At 45.9% G+C, this 21,975-nt stretch overlaps 1 protein-coding gene across 2 annotated transcripts in view; it reads left to right on the top strand.

Moving 5' to 3' along the window:
• macrod1 (mono-ADP ribosylhydrolase 1) overlaps nt 1–18,662 on the top strand; it is a 149,209-nt gene extending 130,547 nt beyond the window's left edge. The window contains exons 6-11 of one of the 2 annotated variants that reach the window (XM_029662510.2): nt 9,582–9,703; nt 9,780–9,810; nt 12,581–12,654; nt 13,923–14,004; nt 14,235–14,266; nt 18,476–18,662. In XM_029662510.2, coding sequence (XP_029518370.1) covers nt 9,582–9,703; nt 9,780–9,810; nt 12,581–12,654; nt 13,923–14,004; nt 14,235–14,242 — 317 coding nt within the window. In that variant the 3' untranslated portion in view covers nt 14,243–14,266; nt 18,476–18,662. The remainder of the gene's footprint in view (nt 1–9,581; nt 9,704–9,779; nt 9,811–12,580; nt 12,655–13,922; nt 14,005–14,234; nt 14,267–18,475) is intronic. The other variant, XM_029662509.2, reaches the window with a different exon arrangement.
• The last annotated feature ends 3,313 nt before the right edge of the window (nt 18,663–21,975 follow it).

Here is a 21,975-nt window from a genome sequence, read left to right as displayed (position 1 = left end):
GGTTGTGACTCAGTGGTATAGTGTGGTGGTGGCTCAGACTCAGTGGTATAGTGTGGTGGTGACTCAGACTCAGTGGTATAGTGTGGTGGTGACTCAGTGGTATAGTGTGGTGGGGGCTCAGACTCAGTGGTATAGTGTGGTGGTGACTCAGACTCAGTGGTATAGTGTGGTGGTGGCCCAGACTCAGTGGTATAGTGTGGTGGTGACTCAGACTCAGTGGTATAGTGTGGTGGTGACTCAGACTCAGTGGTATAGTGTGGTGGTGACTCAGACTCAGTGGTATAGTGTGGTGGGGGCTCAGACTCAGTGGTATAGTGTGGTGGGGGCTCAGTGGTATAGTGTGGTGGTGACTCAGGCTCAGTGGTATAGTGTGGTGGTGGCCCAGACTCAGTGGTATAGTGTGGTGGTGACTCAGACTCAGTGGTATAGTGTGGTGGGGGCTCAGTGGTATAGTGTGGTGGTGGCTCAGACTCAGTGGTATAGTGTGGTGGTGACTCAGTGGTATAGTGTGGTGGTGACTCAGTGGTATAGTGTGGTGGTGACTCAGACTCAGTGGTATAGTGTGGTGGTGACTCAGACTCAGTGGTATAGTGTGGTGGTGACTCAGACTCAGTGGTATGGTGTGGTGACTCAGTGGTATAGTGTGGTGGTGACTCAGACTCAGTGGTATAGTGTGGTGGTGACTCAGTGGTATAGGGTGGTGGTGACTCAGACTCAGTGGTATAGTGTGGTGGTGACTCAGTGGTATAGTGTGGTGGTGACTCAGTGGTATAGTGTGGTGGTGACTCAGACTCAGTGGTATAGTTTGGTTGTGACTCAGTTGTATAGTGTGGTTGTGACTCAGACTCAGTGGTATAGTGTGGTGGTGACTCAGACTCAGTGGTATAGTGTGGTGGTGGCTCAGACTCAGTGGTATAGTGTGGTGGTGGCTCAGACTCAGTGGTATAGTGTGGTGGTGACTCAGACTCAGTGGTATAGTGTGGTGGTGACTCAGACTCGGTGGTATAGTGTGGTTGTGACTCAGTGGTATAGTGTGGTGGTGGCTCAGACTCAGTGGTATAGTGTGGTGGTGACTCAGACTCAGTGGTATAGTGTGGTGGTGACTCAGTGGTATAGTGTGGTGGTGACTCAGTGGTATAGTGTGGTGGTGACTCAGACTCAGTGGTATAGTGTGGTTGTGACTCAGTGGTATAGTGTGGTTGTGACTCAGTGGTATAGTGTGGTGGTGGCTCAGACTCAGTGGTATAGTGTGGTGGTGACTCAGACTCGGTGGTATAGTGTGGTTGTGACTCAGTGGTATAGTGTGGTGGTGGCTCAGACTCAGTGGTATAGTGTGGTGGTGACTCAGACTCAGTGGTATAGTGTGGTGGTGACTCAGACTCAGTGGTATAGTGTGGTGGTGACTCAGTGGTATAGTGTGGTGGTGACTCAGACTCAGTGGTATAGTGTGGTGGTGACTCAGACACAGTGGTATAGTGTGGTGGTGGCTCAGACTCAGTGGTATAGTGTGGTGGTGACTCAGACTCAGTGGTATAGTGTGGTGGTGACTCAGACTCAGTGGTATAGTGTGGTTGTGACTCAGTGGTATAGTGTGGTGGTGGCTCAGACTCAGTGGTATAGTGTGGTGGTGACTCAGACTCAGTGGTATAGTGTGGTGGTGACTCAGTGGTATAGTGTGGTGGGGGCTCAGACTCAGTGGTATAGTGTGGTGGTGACTCAGACTCAGTGGTATAGTGTGGTGGTGGCCCAGACTCAGTGGTATAGTGTGGTGGTGACTCAGACTCAGTGGTATAGTGTGGTGGTGACTCAGACTCAGTGGTATAGTGTGGTGGTGACTCAGACTCAGTGGTATAGTGTGGTGGGGGCTCAGACTCAGTGGTATAGTGTGGTGGGGGCTCAGTGGTATAGTGTGGTGGTGACTCAGGCTCAGTGGTATAGTGTGGTGGTGGCCCAGACTCAGTGGTATAGTGTGGTGGTGACTCAGACTCAGTGGTATAGTGTGGTGGGGGCTCAGTGGTATAGTGTGGTGGGGGCTCAGACTCAGTGGTGGTGACTCAGACTCAGTGGTATAGTGTGGTGGTGACCCAGACTCAGTGGTATAGTGTGGTTGGGGCTCAGTGGTATAGTGTGGTGGTGACTCAGGCTCAGTGGTATAGTGTGGTGGTGACCCAGACTCAGTGGTATAGTGTGGTGGTGACTCAGGCTCAGTGGTATAGTGTGGTGGTGACTCAGACTCGGTGGTATAGTGTTGTTGTGACTCAGTGGTATAGTGTGGTGGTGGCTCAGACTCAGTGGTATAGTGTGGTGGTGACTCAGACTCAGTGGTATAGTGTGGTGGTGACTCAGACTCAGTGGTATAGTGTGGTGGTGACTCAGACTCAGTGGTATAGTGTGGTGGTCACTCAGTGGTATAGTGTGGTGGTGACTCAGACTCAGTGTTATAGTGTGGTGGTGGCTCAGACTCAGTGGTATAGTGTGGTGGTGACTCAGACTCAGTGGTATAGTGTGGTGGTGACTCAGACTCAGTGGTATAGTGTGGTGGTGGCTCAGACTCAGTGGTATAATGTGGTGGTGACTCAGACTCAGTGGTATAGTGTGGTGGTGACTCAGTGGTATAGTGTGGTGGTGGCTCAGACTCAGTGGTATAGTGTGGTGGTGACTCAGACTCAGTGGTATAGTGTGGTGGTGACTCAGACTCAGTGGTATAGTGTGGTGGTGGCTCAGACTCAGTGGTATAATGTGGTGGTGACTCAGACTCAGTGGTATAGTGTGGTGGTGGCCCAGACTCAGTGGTATAGTGTGGTGGTGACTCAGACTCAGTGGTATAGTGTGGTGGGGGCTCAGACTCAGTGGTATAGTATGGTGGGGGCTCAGTGGTATAGTGTGGTGGTGACTCAGGCTCAGTGGTATAGTGTGGTGGTGGCCCAGACTCAGTGGTATAGTGTGGTGGTGACTCAGACTCAGTGGTATAGTGTGGTGGGGGCTCAGACTCAGTGGTATAGTGTGGTGGTGACTCAGACTCAGTGGTATAGTGTGGTGGTGACCCAGACTCAGTGGTATAGTGTGGTTGGGGCTCAGTGGTATAGTGTGGTGGTGACTCAGACTCAGTGGTATAGTGTGGTGGTGACTCAGACTCAGTGGTATAGTGTGGTGGTGGCTCAGACTCAGTGGTATAGTGTGGTGGTGACTCAGACTCAGTGGTATAGTGTGGTGGTGACTCAGACTCAGTGGTATAGTGTGGTGGTGACTCAGGCTCAGTGGTATAGTGTGGTGGGGGCTCAGACTCAGTGGTATAGTGTGGTGGTGACTCAGACTCAGTGGTATAATGTGGTGGTGACTCAGACTCAGTGGTATAGTGTGGTGGTGACTCAGACTCAGTGGTATAGTGTGGTGGTGACTCAGTGGTATAGTGTGGTGGTGACTCAGACTCAGTGGTATAGTGTGGTGGGGGCTCAGTGGTATAGTGTGGTGGGGGCTCAGACTCAGTGGTGGTGACTCAGACTCAGTGGTATAGTGTGGTGGTGACCCAGACTCAGTGGTATAGTGTGGTTGGGGCTCAGTGGTATAGTGTGGTGGTGACTCAGGCTCAGTGGTATAGTGTGGTGGTGACTCAGGCTCAGTGGTATAGTGTGGTGGTGACTCAGACTCGGTGGTATAGTGTTGTTGTGACTCAGTGGTATAGTGTGGTGGTGGCTCAGACTCAGTGGTATAGTGTGGTGGTGACTCAGACTCAGTGGTATAGTGTGGTGGTGACTCAGACTCAGTGGTATAGTGTGGTGGTGACTCAGACTCAGTGGTATAGTGTGGTGGTCACTCAGTGGTATAGTGTGGTGGTGACTCAGACTCAGTGTTATAGTGTGGTGGTGGCTCAGACTCAGTGGTATAGTGTGGTGGTGACTCAGACTCAGTGGTATAGTGTGGTGGTGACTCAGACTCAGTGGTATAGTGTGGTGGTGGCTCAGACTCAGTGGTATAATGTGGTGGTGACTCAGACTCAGTGGTATAGTGTGGTGGTGACTCAGTGGTATAGTGTGGTGGTGGCTCAGACTCAGTGGTATAGTGTGGTGGTGGCTCAGACTCAGTGGTATAGTGTGGTGGTGACTCAGACTCAGTGGTATAGTGTGGTGGTGACTCAGACTCAGTGGTATAGTGTGGTGGTGGACCCAGACTCAGTGGTATAGTGTGGTGGTGACTCAGACTCAGTGGTATAGTGTGGTTGGCTCAGACTCAGTGGTATAGTGTGGTGGTGGCCCAGACTCAGTGGTATAGTGTGGTGGTGACTCAGACTCAGTGGTATAGTGTGGTGGGGGCTCAGACTCAGTGGTATAGTGTGGTGGTGACTCAGACTCAGTGGTATAGTGTGGTGGTGACCCAGACTCAGTGGTATAGTGTGGTTGGGGCTCAGTGGTATAGTGTGGTGGTGACTCAGACTCAGTGGTATAGTGTGGTGGTGACTCAGACTCAGTGGTATAGTGTGGTGGTGGCTCAGACTCAGTGGTATAGTGTGGTGGTGACTCAGACTCAGTGGTATAGTGTGGTGGTGACTCAGACTCAGTGGTATAGTGTGGTGGTGACTCAGGCTCAGTGGTATAGTGTGGTGGGGGCTCAGACTCAGTGGTATAGTGTGGTGGTGACTCAGACTCAGTGGTATAATGTGGTGGTGACTCAGACTCAGTGGTATAGTGTGGTGGTGACTCAGACTCAGTGGTATAGTGTGGTGGTGACTCAGTGGTATAGTGTGGTGGGGGCTCAGACTCAGTGGTATAGTGTGGTGGTGACTCAGACTCAGTGGTATAATGTGGTGGTGACTCAGACTCAGTGGTATAGTGTGGTGGTGGCCCAGACTCAGTGGTATAGTGTGGTGGTGGCCCAGACTCAGTGGTATAGTATGGTGGGGGCTCAGTGGTATAGTGTGGTGGTGACTCAGGCTCAGTGGTATAGTGTGGTGGTGACTCAGACTCAGTAGTATAGTGTGGTGGGGGCTCAGTGGTATAGTGTGGTGGTGACTCAGGCTCAGTGGTATAGTGTGGTGGTGACCCAGACTCAGTGGTATAGTGTGGTTGGGGCTCAGTGGTATAGTGTGGTGGTGACTCAGGCTCAGTGGTATAGTGTGGTGGTGGCCCAGACTCAGTGGTATAGTGTGGTGGGGGCTCAGTGGTATAGTGTGGTGGTGACTCAGACTCAGTGGTATAGTGTGGTGGTGACTCAGGCTCAGTGGTATAGTGTGGTGGTGGCCCAGACTCAGTGGTATAGTGTGGTGGTGACTCAGGCTCAGTGGTATAGTGTGGTGGTGGCCCAGACTCAGTAGTATAGTGTGGTGGGGGCTCAGTGGTATAGTGTGGTGGTGACTCAGGCTCAGTGGTATAGTGTGGTGGGGGCTCAGACTCCGTGGTATAGTTTGGTGGTGACTCAGACTCAGTGGTATAGTGTGGTGGGGGCTCAGACTCAGTGGTATAGTGTGGTGGTGACTCAGACTCAGTGGTATAGTGTGGTGGTGACCCAGACTCAGTGGTATAGTGTGGTTGGGGCTCAGTGGTATAGTGTGGTGGTGACTCAGGCTCAGTGGTATAGTGTGGTGGTGACCCAGACTCAGTGGTATAGTGTGGTTGGGGCTCAGTGGTATAGTGTGGTGGTGACTCAGGCTCAGTGGTATAGTGTGGGGGTGGCCCAGACTCAGTGGTATAGTGTGGTGGTGACTCAGGCTCAGTGGTATAGTGTGGTGGTGGCCCAGACTCAGTGGTAAAGTGTGGTGGTGACAGTCTGTGTCCCTGACATTAATCTGTCTGACATACAGATGGATAGCCACCATAAATGACCATACTCTGAACCTTGAGTCATGTTGGGCTTTTAACGGGAGTATCTGTGATGGTTGACCTTTGTGTTACTAACAGAGACCCCCCCCCTGAGACCCCCTCTAACCCCTACTAACCCACCCAGACCCCCAAAGGTCCCCTTGCTCTTGACTGAGGCTCAGTGCACAGAGCTAATGTACTCTGAGACAAGCCAGCCCAGTAGGAAAAGGGCTTCAGTGTAGTAATAGATTGACGCAGTGTCCCTGTAGGAATTGTGTTCAGAATACCAGAGTAGTGCAGTTTGTTGATGCAGTGTCCCTGTAGGAATTGTGTTCAGAATACCAGAGTAGTGCAGTTTGTTGATGCAGTGTCCCTGTAGGAATTGTGTTCAGAATACCAGAGTAGTGCAGTTTGTTGATGCAGTGTCCCTGTAGGAATTGTGTTCAGAATACCAGAGTAGTGCAGTTTGTTGATGCAGTGTCCCTGTAGGAATTGTGTTCAGAATACCAGAGTAGTGCAGTTTGTTGATTGCAGTGTGCTGTAAATGAACGTAATCTCGCTCTTCGTCTCTGTCATTCTCTCTCTCTCTCTCTCTCTCTCTCTCTCAATTCAATTCAATTCAAGGGCTTTATTGGCATGGGAAACATGTGTTAACATTGCCAAAGCAAGTGAGGTAGACAACATACAAAGTGAATATATAAAGTGAAAAACAACAAAAATTAACAGTAAACATTACACATACAGAAGTTTCAAAACAGTAAAGACATTACAAATGTCATATTATATATATATATACAATGTACAAATAGTTAAAGGACACAAGATAAAATGAATAAGCATAAATATGGGTTGTATTTACAATGGTGTTTGTTCTTCACTGGTTGCCCTTTTCTCGTGGCAACAGGTCACAAATATTGCTGCTGTGATGGCACACTGTGGAATTTCACCCAAAAGATATGGGAGTTTTTCAAAATTGGATTTGTTTTCGAATTCTTTGTGGATCTGTGTAATCTGGGGAAATATGTCTCTCTAATATGGTCATACATTGGGCAGGAGGTTAGGAAGTGCAGCTCAGTTTCCACCTCATTTTGTGGGCAGTGAGCACATAGCCTGTCTTCTCTTGAGAGCCATGTCTGCCTACGGCGGCCTTTCTCAATAGCAAGGCTATGCTCACTGAGTCTGTACATAGTCAAAGCTTTCCTTAATTTTGGGTCAGTCACAGTGGTCAGGTATTCTGCCGCTGTGTACTCTCTGTGTAGGGCCAAATAGCATTCTAGTTTGCTCTGTTTTTTTGTTAATTCTTTCCAATGTGTTAAGTAATTATCTTTTTGTTTTCTCATGATTTGGTTGGGTCTAATTGTGCTGTTGTCCTGGGGCTCTGTAGGGTGTGTTTGTGTTTGTGAACAGAGCCCCAGGACCAGCTTGCTTAGGGGACTCTTCTCCAGGTTCATCTCTCTGTAGGTGATGGCTTTGTTATGGAAGGTTTGTGAATCGCTTCCTTTTAGGTGGTTGTAGAATTTAACGGCTCTTTTCTGGATTTTGATAATTAGTGGGTATCGGCCTAATTCTGCTCTGCATGCATTATTTGGTGTTTTACGTTGTACACGGAGGATATTTTTGCAGAATTCTGCGTGCAGAGTCTCAATTTGGTGTTTGTCCCATTTTGTGAAGTCTTGGTTGGTGAGCGGACCCCAGACCTCACAACCATAAAGGGCAATGGGCTCTATGACTGATTCAAGTATTTTTAGCCAAATCCTAATTGGTATGTTGAAATTTATGTTTCTTTTGATGGCATAGAATGCCCTTCTTGCCTTGTCTCTCAGATCGTTCACAGCTTTGTGGAAGTTACCTGTGGCGCTGATGTTTAGGCCAAGGTATGTATCGTTTTTTGTGTGCTCTAGGGCAACAGTGTCTAGATGGAATTTGTATTTGTGGTCCTGGTGACTTTTTTGGAACACCATTATTTTGGTCTTACTGAGATTTACTGTCAGGGCCCAGGTCTGACAGAATCTGTGCATAAGATCTAGGTGCTGCTGTAGGCCCTCCTTGGTTGGTGACAGAAGCACCAGATCATCAGCAAACAGCAGACATTTGACTTCGGATTCTAGCAGGGGAGGCCGGGTGCTGCAGACTGTTCTAGTGCCCGCGCCAATTCGTTGATATATATGTTGAAGAGGGTGGGGCTTAAGCTGCATCCCTGTCTAACCCCACGACCCTGTGTGAAGAAATGTGTGTGTTTTTTGCCAATTTTAACCGCACACTTGTTGTTTGTGTACATGGATCTTATAATGTCGTATGTTTTACCCCCAACACCACTTTCCATCAGTTTGTATAGCAGACCCTCATGCCAGATTGAGTCGAAGGCTTTTTTGAAATCAACAAAGCATGAGAAGACTTTGCCTTTGTTTTGGTTTGTTTGGTTGTCAATTAGGGTGTGCAGGGTGAATACATGGTCTGTTGTACGGTAATTTGGTAAAAAGCCAATTTGACATTTGCTCAGTACATTGTTTTCATTGAGGAAATGTACGAGTCTGCTGTTAATAATAATGCAGAGGATTTTCCCAAGGTTACTGTTGACGCATATCCCACGGTAGTTATTGGGGTCAAATTTGTCTCCACTTTTGTGGATTGGGGTGATCAGTCCTTGGTTCCAAATATTGGGGAAGATGCCAGATCTAAGTATGATGTTAAAGAGTTTTAGTATAGCCAGTTGGAATTTGATGTCTGTATATTTGATCATTTCATTGAGGATACCATCGACACCACAGGCCTTTTTGGGTTGAAGGGTTTTTATTTGGTCCTGTAACTCATTCAATGTAATTGGAGAATCCAGTGGGTTCTGGTAGTCTTTAATAGTTGATTCTAAGATCTGTATTTGATCATGTATATGTTTTTGCTCTTTGTTCTTTGTTATAGAACCAAAAAGATTGGAGAAGTGGTTTACCCATACATCTCCATTTTGGATAGATAATTCTTCGTGTTGTTGTTTGTTTAGTGTTTTCCAATTTTCCCAGAAGTGGTTAGAGTCTATGGATTCTTCAATTGCATTGAGCTGATTTCTGACATGCTGTTCCTTCTTTTTCCGTAGTGTATTTCTGTATTGTTTTAGTGATTCAACATAGTGAAGGCGTAGACTCAGGTTTTCCGGGTCTCTATGTTTTTGGTTGGACAGGTTTCTCAATTTCTTTCTTAGATTTTTGCATTCTTCATCAAACCATTTGTCATTATTGTTAATTTTCTTCGGTTTTCTATTTGAGATTTTTAGATTTGATAGGGAAGCTGAGAGGTCAAATATACTGTTAAGATTTTCTACTGCCAGGTTTACACCTTCACTATTACAGTGGAACGTTTTACCCAGGAAATTGTCTAAAAGGGATTGAATTTGTTGTTGCCTAATTGTTTTTTGGTAGGTTTCCAAACTGCATTCCTTCTCTCTCTCTCTCTCTCTCTCTCTCTCTCTCTCTCTCTGTCTCTCTGTCTCTCTCTCTCTGTCTCTCTCTCTGTCTCTCTCTCTGTCTCTCTCTGTCTCTCTCTCTCTCTCTCTCTCTCTCTCTCTCTCTCTCTCTCTCTCTCTGTCTGTCTCTCTCTCTGTCTCTCTCTCTCTCTCTCTCTCTGTCTGTCTCTCTCTCTCTCTCTCTCTCTCTCTCTCTCTCTCTCTCTCTCTCTCTCTCTCTCTGTCTCTCTCTCTCTCTCTCTCTCTGTCTCTCTCTCTCTCTGTCTCTCTCTCTCTCTCTCTCTCTCTCTGACTCTTTCTCTGTCTATATATATATGTCTGTCTGTGTGTTCCAGATGTGATCCACACAGTGGGGCCCATAGCGATGGGGAAAGTGGGGGAGGAGGAGAGGAGCCGCCTCAGGGACTGCTACCATCACAGCCTGCAGAAGGCCACCGATACCAAGCTACGCACTGTGGTGGGTGGAAGGGTTATTATCATCAATCAGTTTTAAATGTATTTTCTCTGTTTTACACTGTGTTTTATACCCCCAGGCGTTCCCTTGCATCTCCACTGGAATCTACGGTTAGTCAACAAATGTGTTTGTCTGTGTGTTCTCTGTGTGTTGTTGTGTTTTCCAGCATCACTACTCAGAGGGTAGTGATGCAGAGGGGTGAATTGAGTTCAGCACACTAGATATCAGTTTTAAGTAGAAAGAGGTTTCCAGATTAGGGGTTGAGATTAAACAGGCAGATTAACAGAGATTAGGGATGAGATGGTGTCAACTGGGATGTAATCCCCCCATTTGCTGCTGGCGAGTTTAGCGATGGCAGCACTCCAAGACTCCCCACGGTTTCTGACTAGTGTTCTTCACACAGAGTTCAGAGAAGGTCAAACTCAATGAAACGGTCTCAATAAATATATAGTTTAGAGTTAAGTACTGATTTGTGTGTTTTTACTCAATATTGTCACATTTACATTACATTTAAGTCATTTAGCAGACGCTCTTATCCAGAGCGACTTACAAATTACCAATTGAATTGTAGTGGGAAGATGATTGAGACAGTGGGAACATCCACAGTTAGTGCGCTATATAGGGAATAGGTTGCCATTTGGGACTCAGGAATATAAAATGTAGATAAAAGTGAAGAAGAGCCACTCTGTAGCCACTCTGTTAGAGAGTAGACAGCCACTCTGTTAGAGAGTAGACAGCCACTCTGTTAGAGAGTAGACAGCCACTCTGTTAGCAGAGATAAGAGAGTAGACAGCCACTCTGTTAGAATATAGAAAAGAGTAGACAGCCACTCTGTTAGATGAGAGTAGACAGCCACTTTGTTAGAGTAGACAGCCACTCTGTTAGAATATAGAAGAGAGTAGACAGCCACTCTGTTAGATGAGAGTAGACAGCCACTCTGTTAGATGAGAGTAGACAGCCACTCTGTTAGATGAGAGTAGACAGCCACTCTGTTAGATGAGAGTAGACAGCCACTATGTTAGATGAGAGTAGACAGCCACTCTGTTAGCAGAGATAAGAGAGTAGACAGCCACTCTGTTAGAATATAGAAGAGAGTAGACAGCCACTCTGTTAGATGAGAGTAGACAGCCACTCTGTTAGAGAGTAGACAGCCACTCTGTTAGAGAGTAGACAGCCACTCTGTTAGAGTAGACAGCCACTCTGTTAGCAGAGATAAGAGAATAGACAGCCACTCTGTTAGAATATAGAAGAGAGTAGACAGCCACTCTGTTAGATGAGAGTAGACAGCCACTCTGTTAGAATATAGAAGAGAGTAGACAGCCACTCTGTTAGATGAGAGTAGACAGCCACTCTGTTAGAATATAGAAGAGAGTAGACAGCCACTCTGTTAGAATATAGAAGAGAGTAGACAGCCACTCTGTTAGAATATAGAAGATAGTAGACAGACACTCTGTTAGAATATAGAAGAGAGTAGACAGACACTCTGTTAGATGAGAGTAGACAGCCACTCTGTTAGAAGAAGAGAGTAGACAGCCACTCTGTTAGAAGACAGAAGAGAGTAGACAGCCACTCTGTTAGAAGACAGAAGAGAGTAGACAGCCACTTTGTTAGAAGACAGAAGAGAGTAGACAGCCACTCTGTTAGAAGACAGAAGAGAGTAGACAGCCACTCTGTTAGAAGACAGAAGAGAGTAGACAGCCACTCTGTTAGAAGACAGAAGAGAGTAGACAGCCACTCTGTTAGAAGACAGAAGAGAGTAGACAGCCACTCTGTTAGAAGACAGAAGAGAGTAGACAGCCACTCTGTTAGAAGACAGAAGAGAGTAGACAGCCACTCTGTTAGAAGACAGAAGAGAGTAGACAGCCACTCTGTTAGAAGACAGAAGAGAGTAGACAGCCACTCTGTTAGAAGACAGAAGAGAGTAGACAGCCACTTTGTTAGAAGAGAGAGGAAGAGAGTAGACAGACACTTTGTTAGAAGACAGAAGAGAGTAGACAGCCACTCTGTTAGAAGACAGAAGAGAGTAGACAGCCACTCTGTTAGAAGACAGAAGAGAGTAGACAGCCACTCTGTTAGAAGACAGAAGAGAGTAGACAGCCACTCTGTTAGAAGACAGAAGAGAGTAGACAGCCACTCTGTTAGAAGACAGAAGAGAGTAGACAGCCACTCTGTTAGAAGACAGAAGAGAGTAGACAGCCACTCTGTTAGAAGACAGAAGAGAGTAGACAGCCACTCTGTTAGAAGACAGAAGAGAGTAGACAGCCACTTTGTTAGAAGAGAGAGGAAGAGAGTAGACAGACACTTTGTTAGAAGACAGAAGAGAGTAGACAGCCACTCTGTTAGAAGACAGAAGAGAGTAGACAGCCACTCTGTTAGAAGACAGAAGAGAGTAGACTGCCACTCTGTTAGAAGAGAGTAGACAGCCACTCTGTTAGAAGACAGAAGAGAGTAGACAGCCACACAACCACAGTGCTCTTGGCCACCCATAACACAGTTCTCTTGGCCACCCATAACACAGTTCTCTTGGCCACCCATAACACAGTTCTCTTGGCCACCCATAACACAGTGCTCTTGGCCACCCATAACACAGTTCTCTTGGCCACCCATAACACAGTGCTCTTGGCCACCCATAACACAGTGCTCTTGGCCACCCATAACACAGTGCTCTTGGCCACCCATAACACAGTGCTCTTGGCCACCCATAACACAGTGCTCTTGGCCACCCATAACACAGTGCTCTTGGCCACCCATAACACAGTGCTCTTGGCCACCCATAACACAGTTCTCTTGGCCACCCATAACACAGTGCTCTTGGCCACCCATAACACAGTGCTCTTGGCCACCTGCACACCATAGTAATTGCTGTGTTTTTGTGTCTAGGATACCCACCTGAGCAGGCTGTGCACGTCGCGTTGGAGACTGTCAGGAAGTACCTGGATGAACACCATGAGAAGGTGTGTGTGCTCTTGTTTGTTTGTGTGTGTGTCTAATTATTATTATTTTCCTTTCCTTCTGGTATTCTGTCTCACAGCTGTTGTTTTTGGTTTTCTGGAGAGAGTCAGGAGAGGGCGGACTGCGACAACACGCACGCACACACACACTCACACACACACACTCGTGGCTAAGGCTGTGTTTTAATTGGCTCCTGACGGGCTTAGAGGACTAATACACACCTTTTCCTGACAGAAGAGAGAAGAGGGAAAAGAGGAATAGATGACTGGAGGGAAGTTAGTCTGTCGCCTGTCTGTTATCTTTACTATCTTCTTCTTCATCATTCACTCCTTCCTCCTCTACTCTTCCTCCAGTTCTCCAGTGTACACTATTTTTGTGATAAATTTAACTTTTTTTTAGTTATACTAGTTGACACAACACAACAGCATGAGATATCTACATATTAAACCAAAACAAAAAGGAAGTCCCTAAATTCATAGTCCTACAAAATATTATATTTTGACCTTCAGATTCTGATCTATTGTCAATGTTCCTCTGCACTCTCCCAGCATCCATACAGCTGACTGTTTACCTGATGCCAATAACATCTGCCTCCTACCAAACCCTATGATATATACTGTATAGATAATGATAGCTTCTGCTGGATCTGTGGCCTAATTGTAGTGGACCAGCATCCAGCTCTGCTCCAGTCCAAACACGGACTTAATGGCAGTGTGTTCATTGAGTAATGAGGATGTGAAGGGATGGGAGGCTTCACTGCCAGCAGCAGGGTACCTTATAGAAGTCACTGCTGGTCATTATTAAGTGTTCTGATATCGTAGAGATATTTTCTCTGGGCTGATGAAGACGTAGTCCGGACATACAGCTGTTATATTACAACTCGTTTTGTATGAAAATGCTTTGTTCTCAGTATTTAGCATTGCTTCTGAAGATCAACTTTATTCTACAGTTATACCAGCAGCAGACAACGTCCGGCCCGTCAGCCCATTCAATCTTTTTGTTGTTGATGGGGTAATTATTATTCTGGGGTCAAATAAAACCTCTAGGCCACTGTTGAAAGTCTAAAACTTGATAGAAAGTAGGTAGAAATACTAATGGACCTATACGTTTTCAGATAACTGCTCTTTTTCTGACCAACAAATTGTTCCAAAGAAAATCTGTGCTGCCCTCCGCTGAACTTTGAAATCCTGCTGTGGCCCTCGAGACAAAATTATGGTCTTCCACTTATTTATATGGATGTTTTTTGTGTGTGTGTGTGTGTCTCATAAAGCTGGACAGAGTGATCTTCTGTGTGTTCCTGCCCACTGATAAGGAGCTGTACCTGAAAAACCTCCCTCTCTACTTCCCTTCCGGTGAGTCAACACATACACAGTGACACCATACATATCCTACACAGCCAAATCATCACCTCTGACTCATTTGACACCAGTGGGAGTAGCTAGTAGTTAACACTGGTTTGCTCTGGTAACACCACTCCATGTAAAAGGACTTGTCATGGTGGCTCCATATCTGGAGCTACGGTACTGACAGGCCTCTTAGCCAATCATCTCTCTTTACCCCTTATCTTTGTACCCGCCCTTAGCCTGCTGATCAGAGCGCCCTGTTCGAACGCAGGTAACACGCATGGTGTGGAGTAGTGTCATGTGTGTCAATAGCTGTAGCTATGGCAACGATGGTAGTTTTGCTATCAAGGGTCTGACAGTGATTGAACTGATCGTGCTGTGGTGTTTGTGGAACCCTTCTGTAGTTTCCTAACTCCTAACCTAGACCCTTTCCTAACCAACTGACAATGTAGCAGACTGTACAAATGGTTCTGTGCTAGTATCTTAGAAGAAGTCTAACCAAGGATCCCCATAGGTTAAGACTAGCCTTGAGGTGAATGTTCGCTGTTCAAACTGACTGTGTGGAATATTGTACTTGTCTTTTCCTGTGAGAGATGTATGGTGAGATCCTGGTTGAATGACTGTGGTTAACCCTCTCAGCCCTGCTTGTGTTGACAGATATTACTCTCACAGTATAATACATTATGTATATTACACTGAACTCAAATAGAAACGCAACAATTTATAAGATTTTACTGAGTTAAGGTTCATATAAGAAAATCAGTCAATTTAAATTCATTAGGGCCTAGTCTATGGATTTCACATGACTGGGAATACAGATATGCTGATGGTCACATACACCTTAAAACCAGAAGGGGAGTGGATCAGAAAACCAGTCAGTATCTGGGGTGACCACCATTTGCCTCGACACATCTCCTTCTCATAGAATTGATCAGGCTGTTGATTGTGGCCTGTGGAATGTTGTCCCATTCCTCCTCAATGGCTGTGCGAAGTTCCTGGATATTGGCGGGAACTGGAACACGCTGTCGTACACGTCGATCCAGAGCATCCCAAACATGCTGAATGGGTGACATGTCTGGTGATTAGGCAGTCCATGAAAGAACTGGGATTTTTTCAGATTCCAGGAATTGTGTACAGATCCTTGCGACATGGGGCCATGCATTATCATACTGAAACATGAGGTGATGGCGGCGGATGAATGGCACGACAATGGGCCTCAGGATCTCGTCACGGTATCTCTGTGCATTCAAATTGCCATAGATAAAATTCTGTTGTGTTTGTTGTCCGTAACTCATGCCTGCTCATAATATTACCCCACCGCCACCATGGGGCACTATGATCACTACGTTGACATCAGCAAACTGCTCGTCCACACTACGCCATCTGACCAGTACAGTTGAAATCGGGATTCATCCGGGAAGAGCACACTTCTCCAGCGGTCATCGTAGGTGAGCATTTGCCCACTGAAGTCGGTTACAACGCCCGAACTGCAGTCAGGTCAAGACCCTGTTGAGGACAACAAGCATGCAGATGAGCTTCCCTGAGTTGATTTCTGACAGTTTTTGCAGAAATTCTTTGGTTGTGCAAACCCACAGTTTCATCAGCTGTCTGGGTGGCTAGTGTCAAACGAGCCCACAGGTGAAGAAGCCGGATGTGGAGGTCCTGGGCTGACGTGGTTACACGTGGTCTGAGGCCGGTTGGACGTACTGACAAACTCTCCAAAACAGCATTGGAGGTGGCTTATGGTAGAGAAATAAAGATTAAATTATTTGGCAACATCTCTGATGTACATTCCTGCAGTTATCTAGCATCGAATAGTCCCCGCGATATGCAACTGTTCAGGGAAGTCAGGAACCAATACACGCAGTCAGTCAGGAAAGCTAAGGCCAGCTTCTTCAGGCAGAAATTTGCATCTTGTAGCTCCAACTCACAAAAGTTCTGGGACACTGTGAAGTCCATGGAGAACAAGAGCACCTCCTCCCAGCTGCCCACTGCACTGAGGCTAGGTAACACGGTCACCACCGATAAATCCATGATTATCGAAAACTTCAACAAGCATTTCTCAACGGCTGGCCATGCCTTCCGCCTGGCTACTCCAACCTCGGCCAACAGCTCCGCCCCCCCCGCAGCTACTCGCCCAAGCCTCTCCAGGTTCTCCTTTACCCAAATCCAGATAGCAGATGTTCTGAAAGAGCTGCAAAACCTGGACCCGTACAAATCAGCTGGGCTTGACAATCTGGACCCTCTATTTCTGAAACTATCCACCGCCATTGTCGCAACCCCTATTACCAGCCTGTTCAACCTCTCTTTCATATCGTCTGAGATCCCCAAGGATTGGAAAGCTGCCGCAGTCATCCCCCTCTTCAAAGGGGGAGACACCCTGGACCCAAACTGTTACAGACCTATATCCATCCTGCCCTGCCTATCTAAGGTCTTTGAAAGCCAAGTCAACAAACAGGTCACTGACCATCTCGAATCCCACCGTACCTTCTCCGCTGTGCAATCTGGTTTCCGAGCCGGTCACGGGTGCACCTCAGCCACCCTCAAGGTACTAAACGATATCATAACCGCCATCGATAAAAGACAGTACTGTGCAGCCGTCTTCATCGACCTTGCCAAGGCTTTCGACTCTGTCAATCACCATATTCTTATCGGCAGACTCAGTAGCCTCGGTTTTTCGGATGACTGCCTTGCCTGGTTCACCAATTACTTTGCAGACAGAGTTCAGTGTGTCAAATCGGAGGGCATGCTGTCCGGTCCTCTGGCAGTCTCTATGGGGGTGCCACAGGGTTCAATTCTCGGGCCGACTCTTTTCTCTGTATATATCAATGATGTTGCTCTTGCTGCGGGCGATTCCCTGATCCACCTCTACGCAGACGACACCATTCTATATACTTCCGGCCCGTCCTTGGACACTGTGCTATCTAACCTCCAAACGAGCTTCAATGCCATACAACACTCCTTCCGTGGCCTCCAACTGCTCTTAAACGCTAGTAAAACCAAATGCATGCTTTTCAACCGTTCTCTGCCTGCACCGGCATGCCTGACCAGCATCACCACCCTGGATGGTTCCGACCTTGAATATGTGGACATCTATAAGTACCTAGGTGTCTGGCTAGACTGTAAACTCTCCTTCCAGACTCATATCAAACATCTCCAATCGAAAATCAAATCAAGAGTCGGCTTTCTATTCCGCAACAAAGCCTCCTTCACTCACGCCGCCAAACTTACCCTAGTAAAACTGACTATCCTACCGATCCTCGACTTCGGCGATGTCATCTACAAAATTGCTTCCAACACTCTACTCAGCAAACTGGATGCAGTTTATCACAGTGCCATCCATTTTGTCACTAAAGCACCTTATACCACCCACCACTGCGACCTGTATGCTCTAGTTGGCTGGCCCTCGCTACAAATTCGTCGCCAGACCCACTGGCTCCAGGTCATCTACAAGTCCATGCTAGGTAAAGCTCCGCCTTATCTCAGTTCACTGGTCACGATGGCAACACCCACCCGTAGCACGCGCTCCAGCAGGTGTATCTCACTGATCATCCCTAAAGCCAACACCTCATTTGGCCGCCTTTCGTTCCAGTTCTCTGCTGCCTGTGACTGGAACGAATTGCAAAAATCGCTGAAGTTGGAGACTTTTATCTCCCTCACCAACTTCAAACATCTGCTATCTGAGCAGCTAACCGATCGCTGCAGCTGTACATAGTCTATCGGTAAATAGCCCACCCATTTTTACCTACCTCATCCCCATACTGTTTTTATTCATTTACTTCTCTGCTCTTTTGCACACCAATATCTCTACCTGTACATGACCATCTGATCATTTATCACTCCAGTGTTAATCTGCAAAATTGTAATTATTCGCCTACCTCATGCCTTTTGCACACAATGTATATAGACTCTCTTTTTTTCTACTGTGTTATTGACTTGTTAATTGTTTACTCCATCTGTAACTCTGTATTGTCTGTTCACACTGCTATGCTTTATCTTGGCCAGGTCGCAGTTGCAAATGAGAACTTGTTCTCAACTAGCCTACCTGGTTAAATAAAGGTGAAATAAATAAATAATAAATCAAAATTGCACGCTCCTTCAAAACTTGAGAGATCTGTGGCATTTAGTGGCCTTTTATTGTCCCCAGCCCAAGGTGCACCTGTGTAATGATCATGCTGTTTAATCAGCTTCTTGATATGCCACACCTGTCAGGTGGATGGATTATCTTGGCAAAGGAGAAATAAACAACTGTGTACAAAAGTTGAGAGAAATAAGCTTTTTGTGCATATGGAACATTTCTGGGATCTTTTATTTCAGCTCATGAAACATGGGACCAACACTTTACATGTGGCATTTATATTTTTGTTCAGTGTGTGTGTGTGTGTGTGTGTGTATATATATATATATATATATATAAAATGTAGTCATGGCTACTGAATTTCACAGGTTTCTGATACACCTTGTTCTGTCTTTCCCTTAGGCTCACCTGTGAAGAGTAAACTCTGAAAGAGTGACATGTGGAGTTGTGCAATAATGCGGCTCACCACATGCTCTTCCTCCTCTTCCTCCTCTTCCTTTCCCCACCGGCTCTGCACTAGAGAAGACCTGGGTACATATCTTAACACTGGATGAATGTCTAGAACTGAATAAACTTTATTATCAATGAACCTCAGGCTTCTGACCAAACTCATCTGACGAGCTGTTTGTACATGTTTGAATAATGAGATGTTGGGGGACTTTGTGTGTGTGAGAATAGTAAACAAACAACAATTTGACCATCTGGGGACATTTTGTTAGTCCCCACATGGTCAAATGCTACTTCTAGGGGGTTTAGGGTTAGGAGCTAGGGTTAGTTTTAGGGTTAGGAGATAGGGGTAGTTTTAGGGTTAGGCGTAGTTTTAGGGTTAGGAGCAAGGGGTAGTTTTAGGGTTAGGAGCAAGGGGTAGTTTTAGGGTTAGGAGCTAGGGGTAGTTTTAGGGTTAAGGTTAGGTTTTGGGGAAAATAGGTTTTTGAATGAGACTGAATTGTGTGTCCCCACAATGTTAGCTGTACAAGAGTGTGTGTGGAGAAGAAGAAGCTAATTAAAAGAGATCAGAGGATTACATGTTGGCATTTTGGTGGATTGGATTGGATTCACTGAGTTTGTCAGGTGGGACCGCTCCCTGTGAGTCGTTTCGTCTTTAGTGTGCGTGTGTGTGCGTTTGAGTGTCTACATTTGTGTGTCTGACTGAGTGCGACTGCCTACCTGAAAATGTGTGTCATTCTCAGGCAGACCAGGTGGTGGTTTGTTTGAAATGAAATGACAGTTTGTTCCTGTCACCCCACCCTGTGCTCCCGCTTTCATGTTTAGACAACTTTCTTTATTGATTTTCACATTTTCACAACAGCACAAAAATAAATAAGCAATGCTGACAAGAAGCCCCAGCTATCATTACAACTCCCCTAATGTCACTAGCTGTCTGAATATTTATTTTAGCTAAGGAAGAGGTAGAGGGAGGTAGGGAAAAGACAAGAATTGGGGAGTGAGGGATCGAGGGGAAGAAGAGAGAGAGAGACTTTTTATAAGCAGATAGACTGAGAGGATGAGATTGAGAGAGACAGGGATAAAAAGAGAGTGAGACTCATTATCCCCAACCGAATGCTTGCTTAGGAGCCCTTCCCAAACGATGCAGATAAAAAAAAAAATAGTAACTTGAGGAATAAAATACACAATTGAGCTATATACAGGAAGTGTTACGAATCCCTTTTGGCCCGACAGTCTAGGGGGGATGGTAATGAGAGCCGTAACATAACTCATGCAAATTATTATTGTGACAAAGTAAAAGTGTGAACGAAATAACCACGACAACAGAAATCTACCGTCAAACTCCAGGTTTATTTATAAACACACGGTACTGGGTGGAGCAGGAAAAGGGGCTGAGCTGGACCCAAGGAAAGAAACAATAAGTATTCAAAAACACCCCTAAGCTAGACTAGCCTACTTTAACAACAGCTAACTAACTAACCAGAAATACAGTGGGTGGTCCGCCCAGTTCTAACTAGTGTATTTAAAAGTTCACCTACGGGTAGTGTATGCCCATGGGCGACTTGTCTTGGTTTCCCCCTTTTCCCACCAGCAAACAAACAAACACCATAACCAAAAACAATACTCACAGGTGATGACAAAGTGCTATGGAGGTGCTTAAACAAAAGAGAGGTTAAGACAAAAAGCGAGAGTGAAACACAGAGACCTACAGACATGGCATTTACAGAGAGATTGAGCTAGAGATTGAGCTAGAGATTGCTCCAGAGCAAACAAATGATGGGGTTTTTAAACCATGGGGAAGGAACTGTGATAGGGTAGGAAATAGGAGGAGGTGTGTCTTCTGATTGATGATTGATTGTTGATTGATTGGGGAGTGATGGTTTTCACCTGTGAGGGGAGAAGGAGAGAAAAGAAACACACACAGGATACACACACACACAGGATAACTGTATCCGTAACAGGAAGTACCAGATCAATGCGGAGCTATATACAGTAAGTACCAGTACCACATCAATGTGGAGCTATATACAGGAAGTACCAGTACCAGATCAATGTGGAGCTATATACAGGAAGTACCAGATCAATGTGGAGCTATATACAGGAAGTACCAGTACCAGATCAATGTGGAGCTATATACAGGGAGTACCAGTACCAGATCAATGTGGAGCTATATACAGGATGTACCAGTACCAGATCAATGTGGAGCTATATACAGGAAGTACCAGTACAAGATCAATGTGGAGCTATATACAGGAAGTACCAGATCAATGTGGAGCTATATACAGGGAGTACCAGTACCAGATCAATGTGGAGCTATATACAGGGAGTACCAGTGCCAGATCAATGTGGAGCTATATACAGGGAGTACCAGTGCCAGATCAATGTGGAGCTATATACAGGGAGTACCAGTGCCAGATCAATGTGGAGCTACAGTGGGGAGAACAAGTATTTGATACACTGCCGATTCAACTATGAGAGACAGAATCTAAAACAAAAATCCAGAAAATCACATTGTATGATTTTTTAAGTAATCAATTTGCATTTTATTGCATGACGTAAGTATTTGATACATCAGAAAAGCAGAACTTAATATTTGGTACAGAAACCTTTGTTTGCAATTACAGAGATCATAAGTTTCCTGTAGTTCACTGCAGCAGAGATTTTGGCCCACTCCTCCATAGACCTTCTCCAGATCCTTCAGGTTTCGGGCTGTTGCTGGGCAATACGGACTTTCAGATCCCTCCAAAGATTTTCTATTGGGTTCAGGTCTGGAGACTGGCTAGGCCACTCCAGGACCTTGAGATGCTTCTTACGGAGCCACTCCTTAGTTGCCCTGGCTGTGTGTTCCGGGTCGTTGTCATGCTGGAAGACCCAGCCACTACCCATCTTCAATGCTCTTACTGAGGGAAGGAGGTTGTTGGCCAAGATCTCGCGATACAGTGCCTTGCGAAAGTATTCGGCCCCCTTGAACTTTGCGACCTTTTGCCACATTTCAGGCTTCAAACATAACGATATAAAACTGTATTTTTTTGTGAAGAATCAACAACAAGTGGGACACAATCATGAAGTGGAACGACATTTATTGGATATTTCAAACTTTTTTAACAAATCAAAAACTGAAAAATTGGTCGTGCAAAATTATTCAGCCCCCTTAAGTTAATACTTTGTAGCTGCGATTACAGCTGTAAGTCGCTTGGGGTATGTCTCTATCAGTTTTGCACATCGAGAGACTGACATTTTTTCCCATTCCTCCTTGCAAAACAGCTCGAGCTCAGTGAGGTTGGATGGAGAGCATTTGTGAACAGCAGTTTTCAGTTCTTTCCACAGATTCTCGATTGGATTCAGGTCTGGACTTTGACTTGGCCATTCTAACACCTGGATATGTTTATTTTTGAACCATTCCATTGTAGATTTTGCTTTATGTTTTGGATCATTGTCTTGTTGGAAGACAAATC

Source organism: Oncorhynchus nerka, linkage group LG6 (assembly GCF_034236695.1).
Source record: "Oncorhynchus nerka isolate Pitt River linkage group LG6, Oner_Uvic_2.0, whole genome shotgun sequence".
NCBI classification, from domain to species: domain Eukaryota; kingdom Metazoa; phylum Chordata; class Actinopteri; order Salmoniformes; family Salmonidae; genus Oncorhynchus; species Oncorhynchus nerka.
Note: the sequence above shows the minus strand (reverse complement) of the source record. Positions and strands in the feature narration are given on the sequence as shown.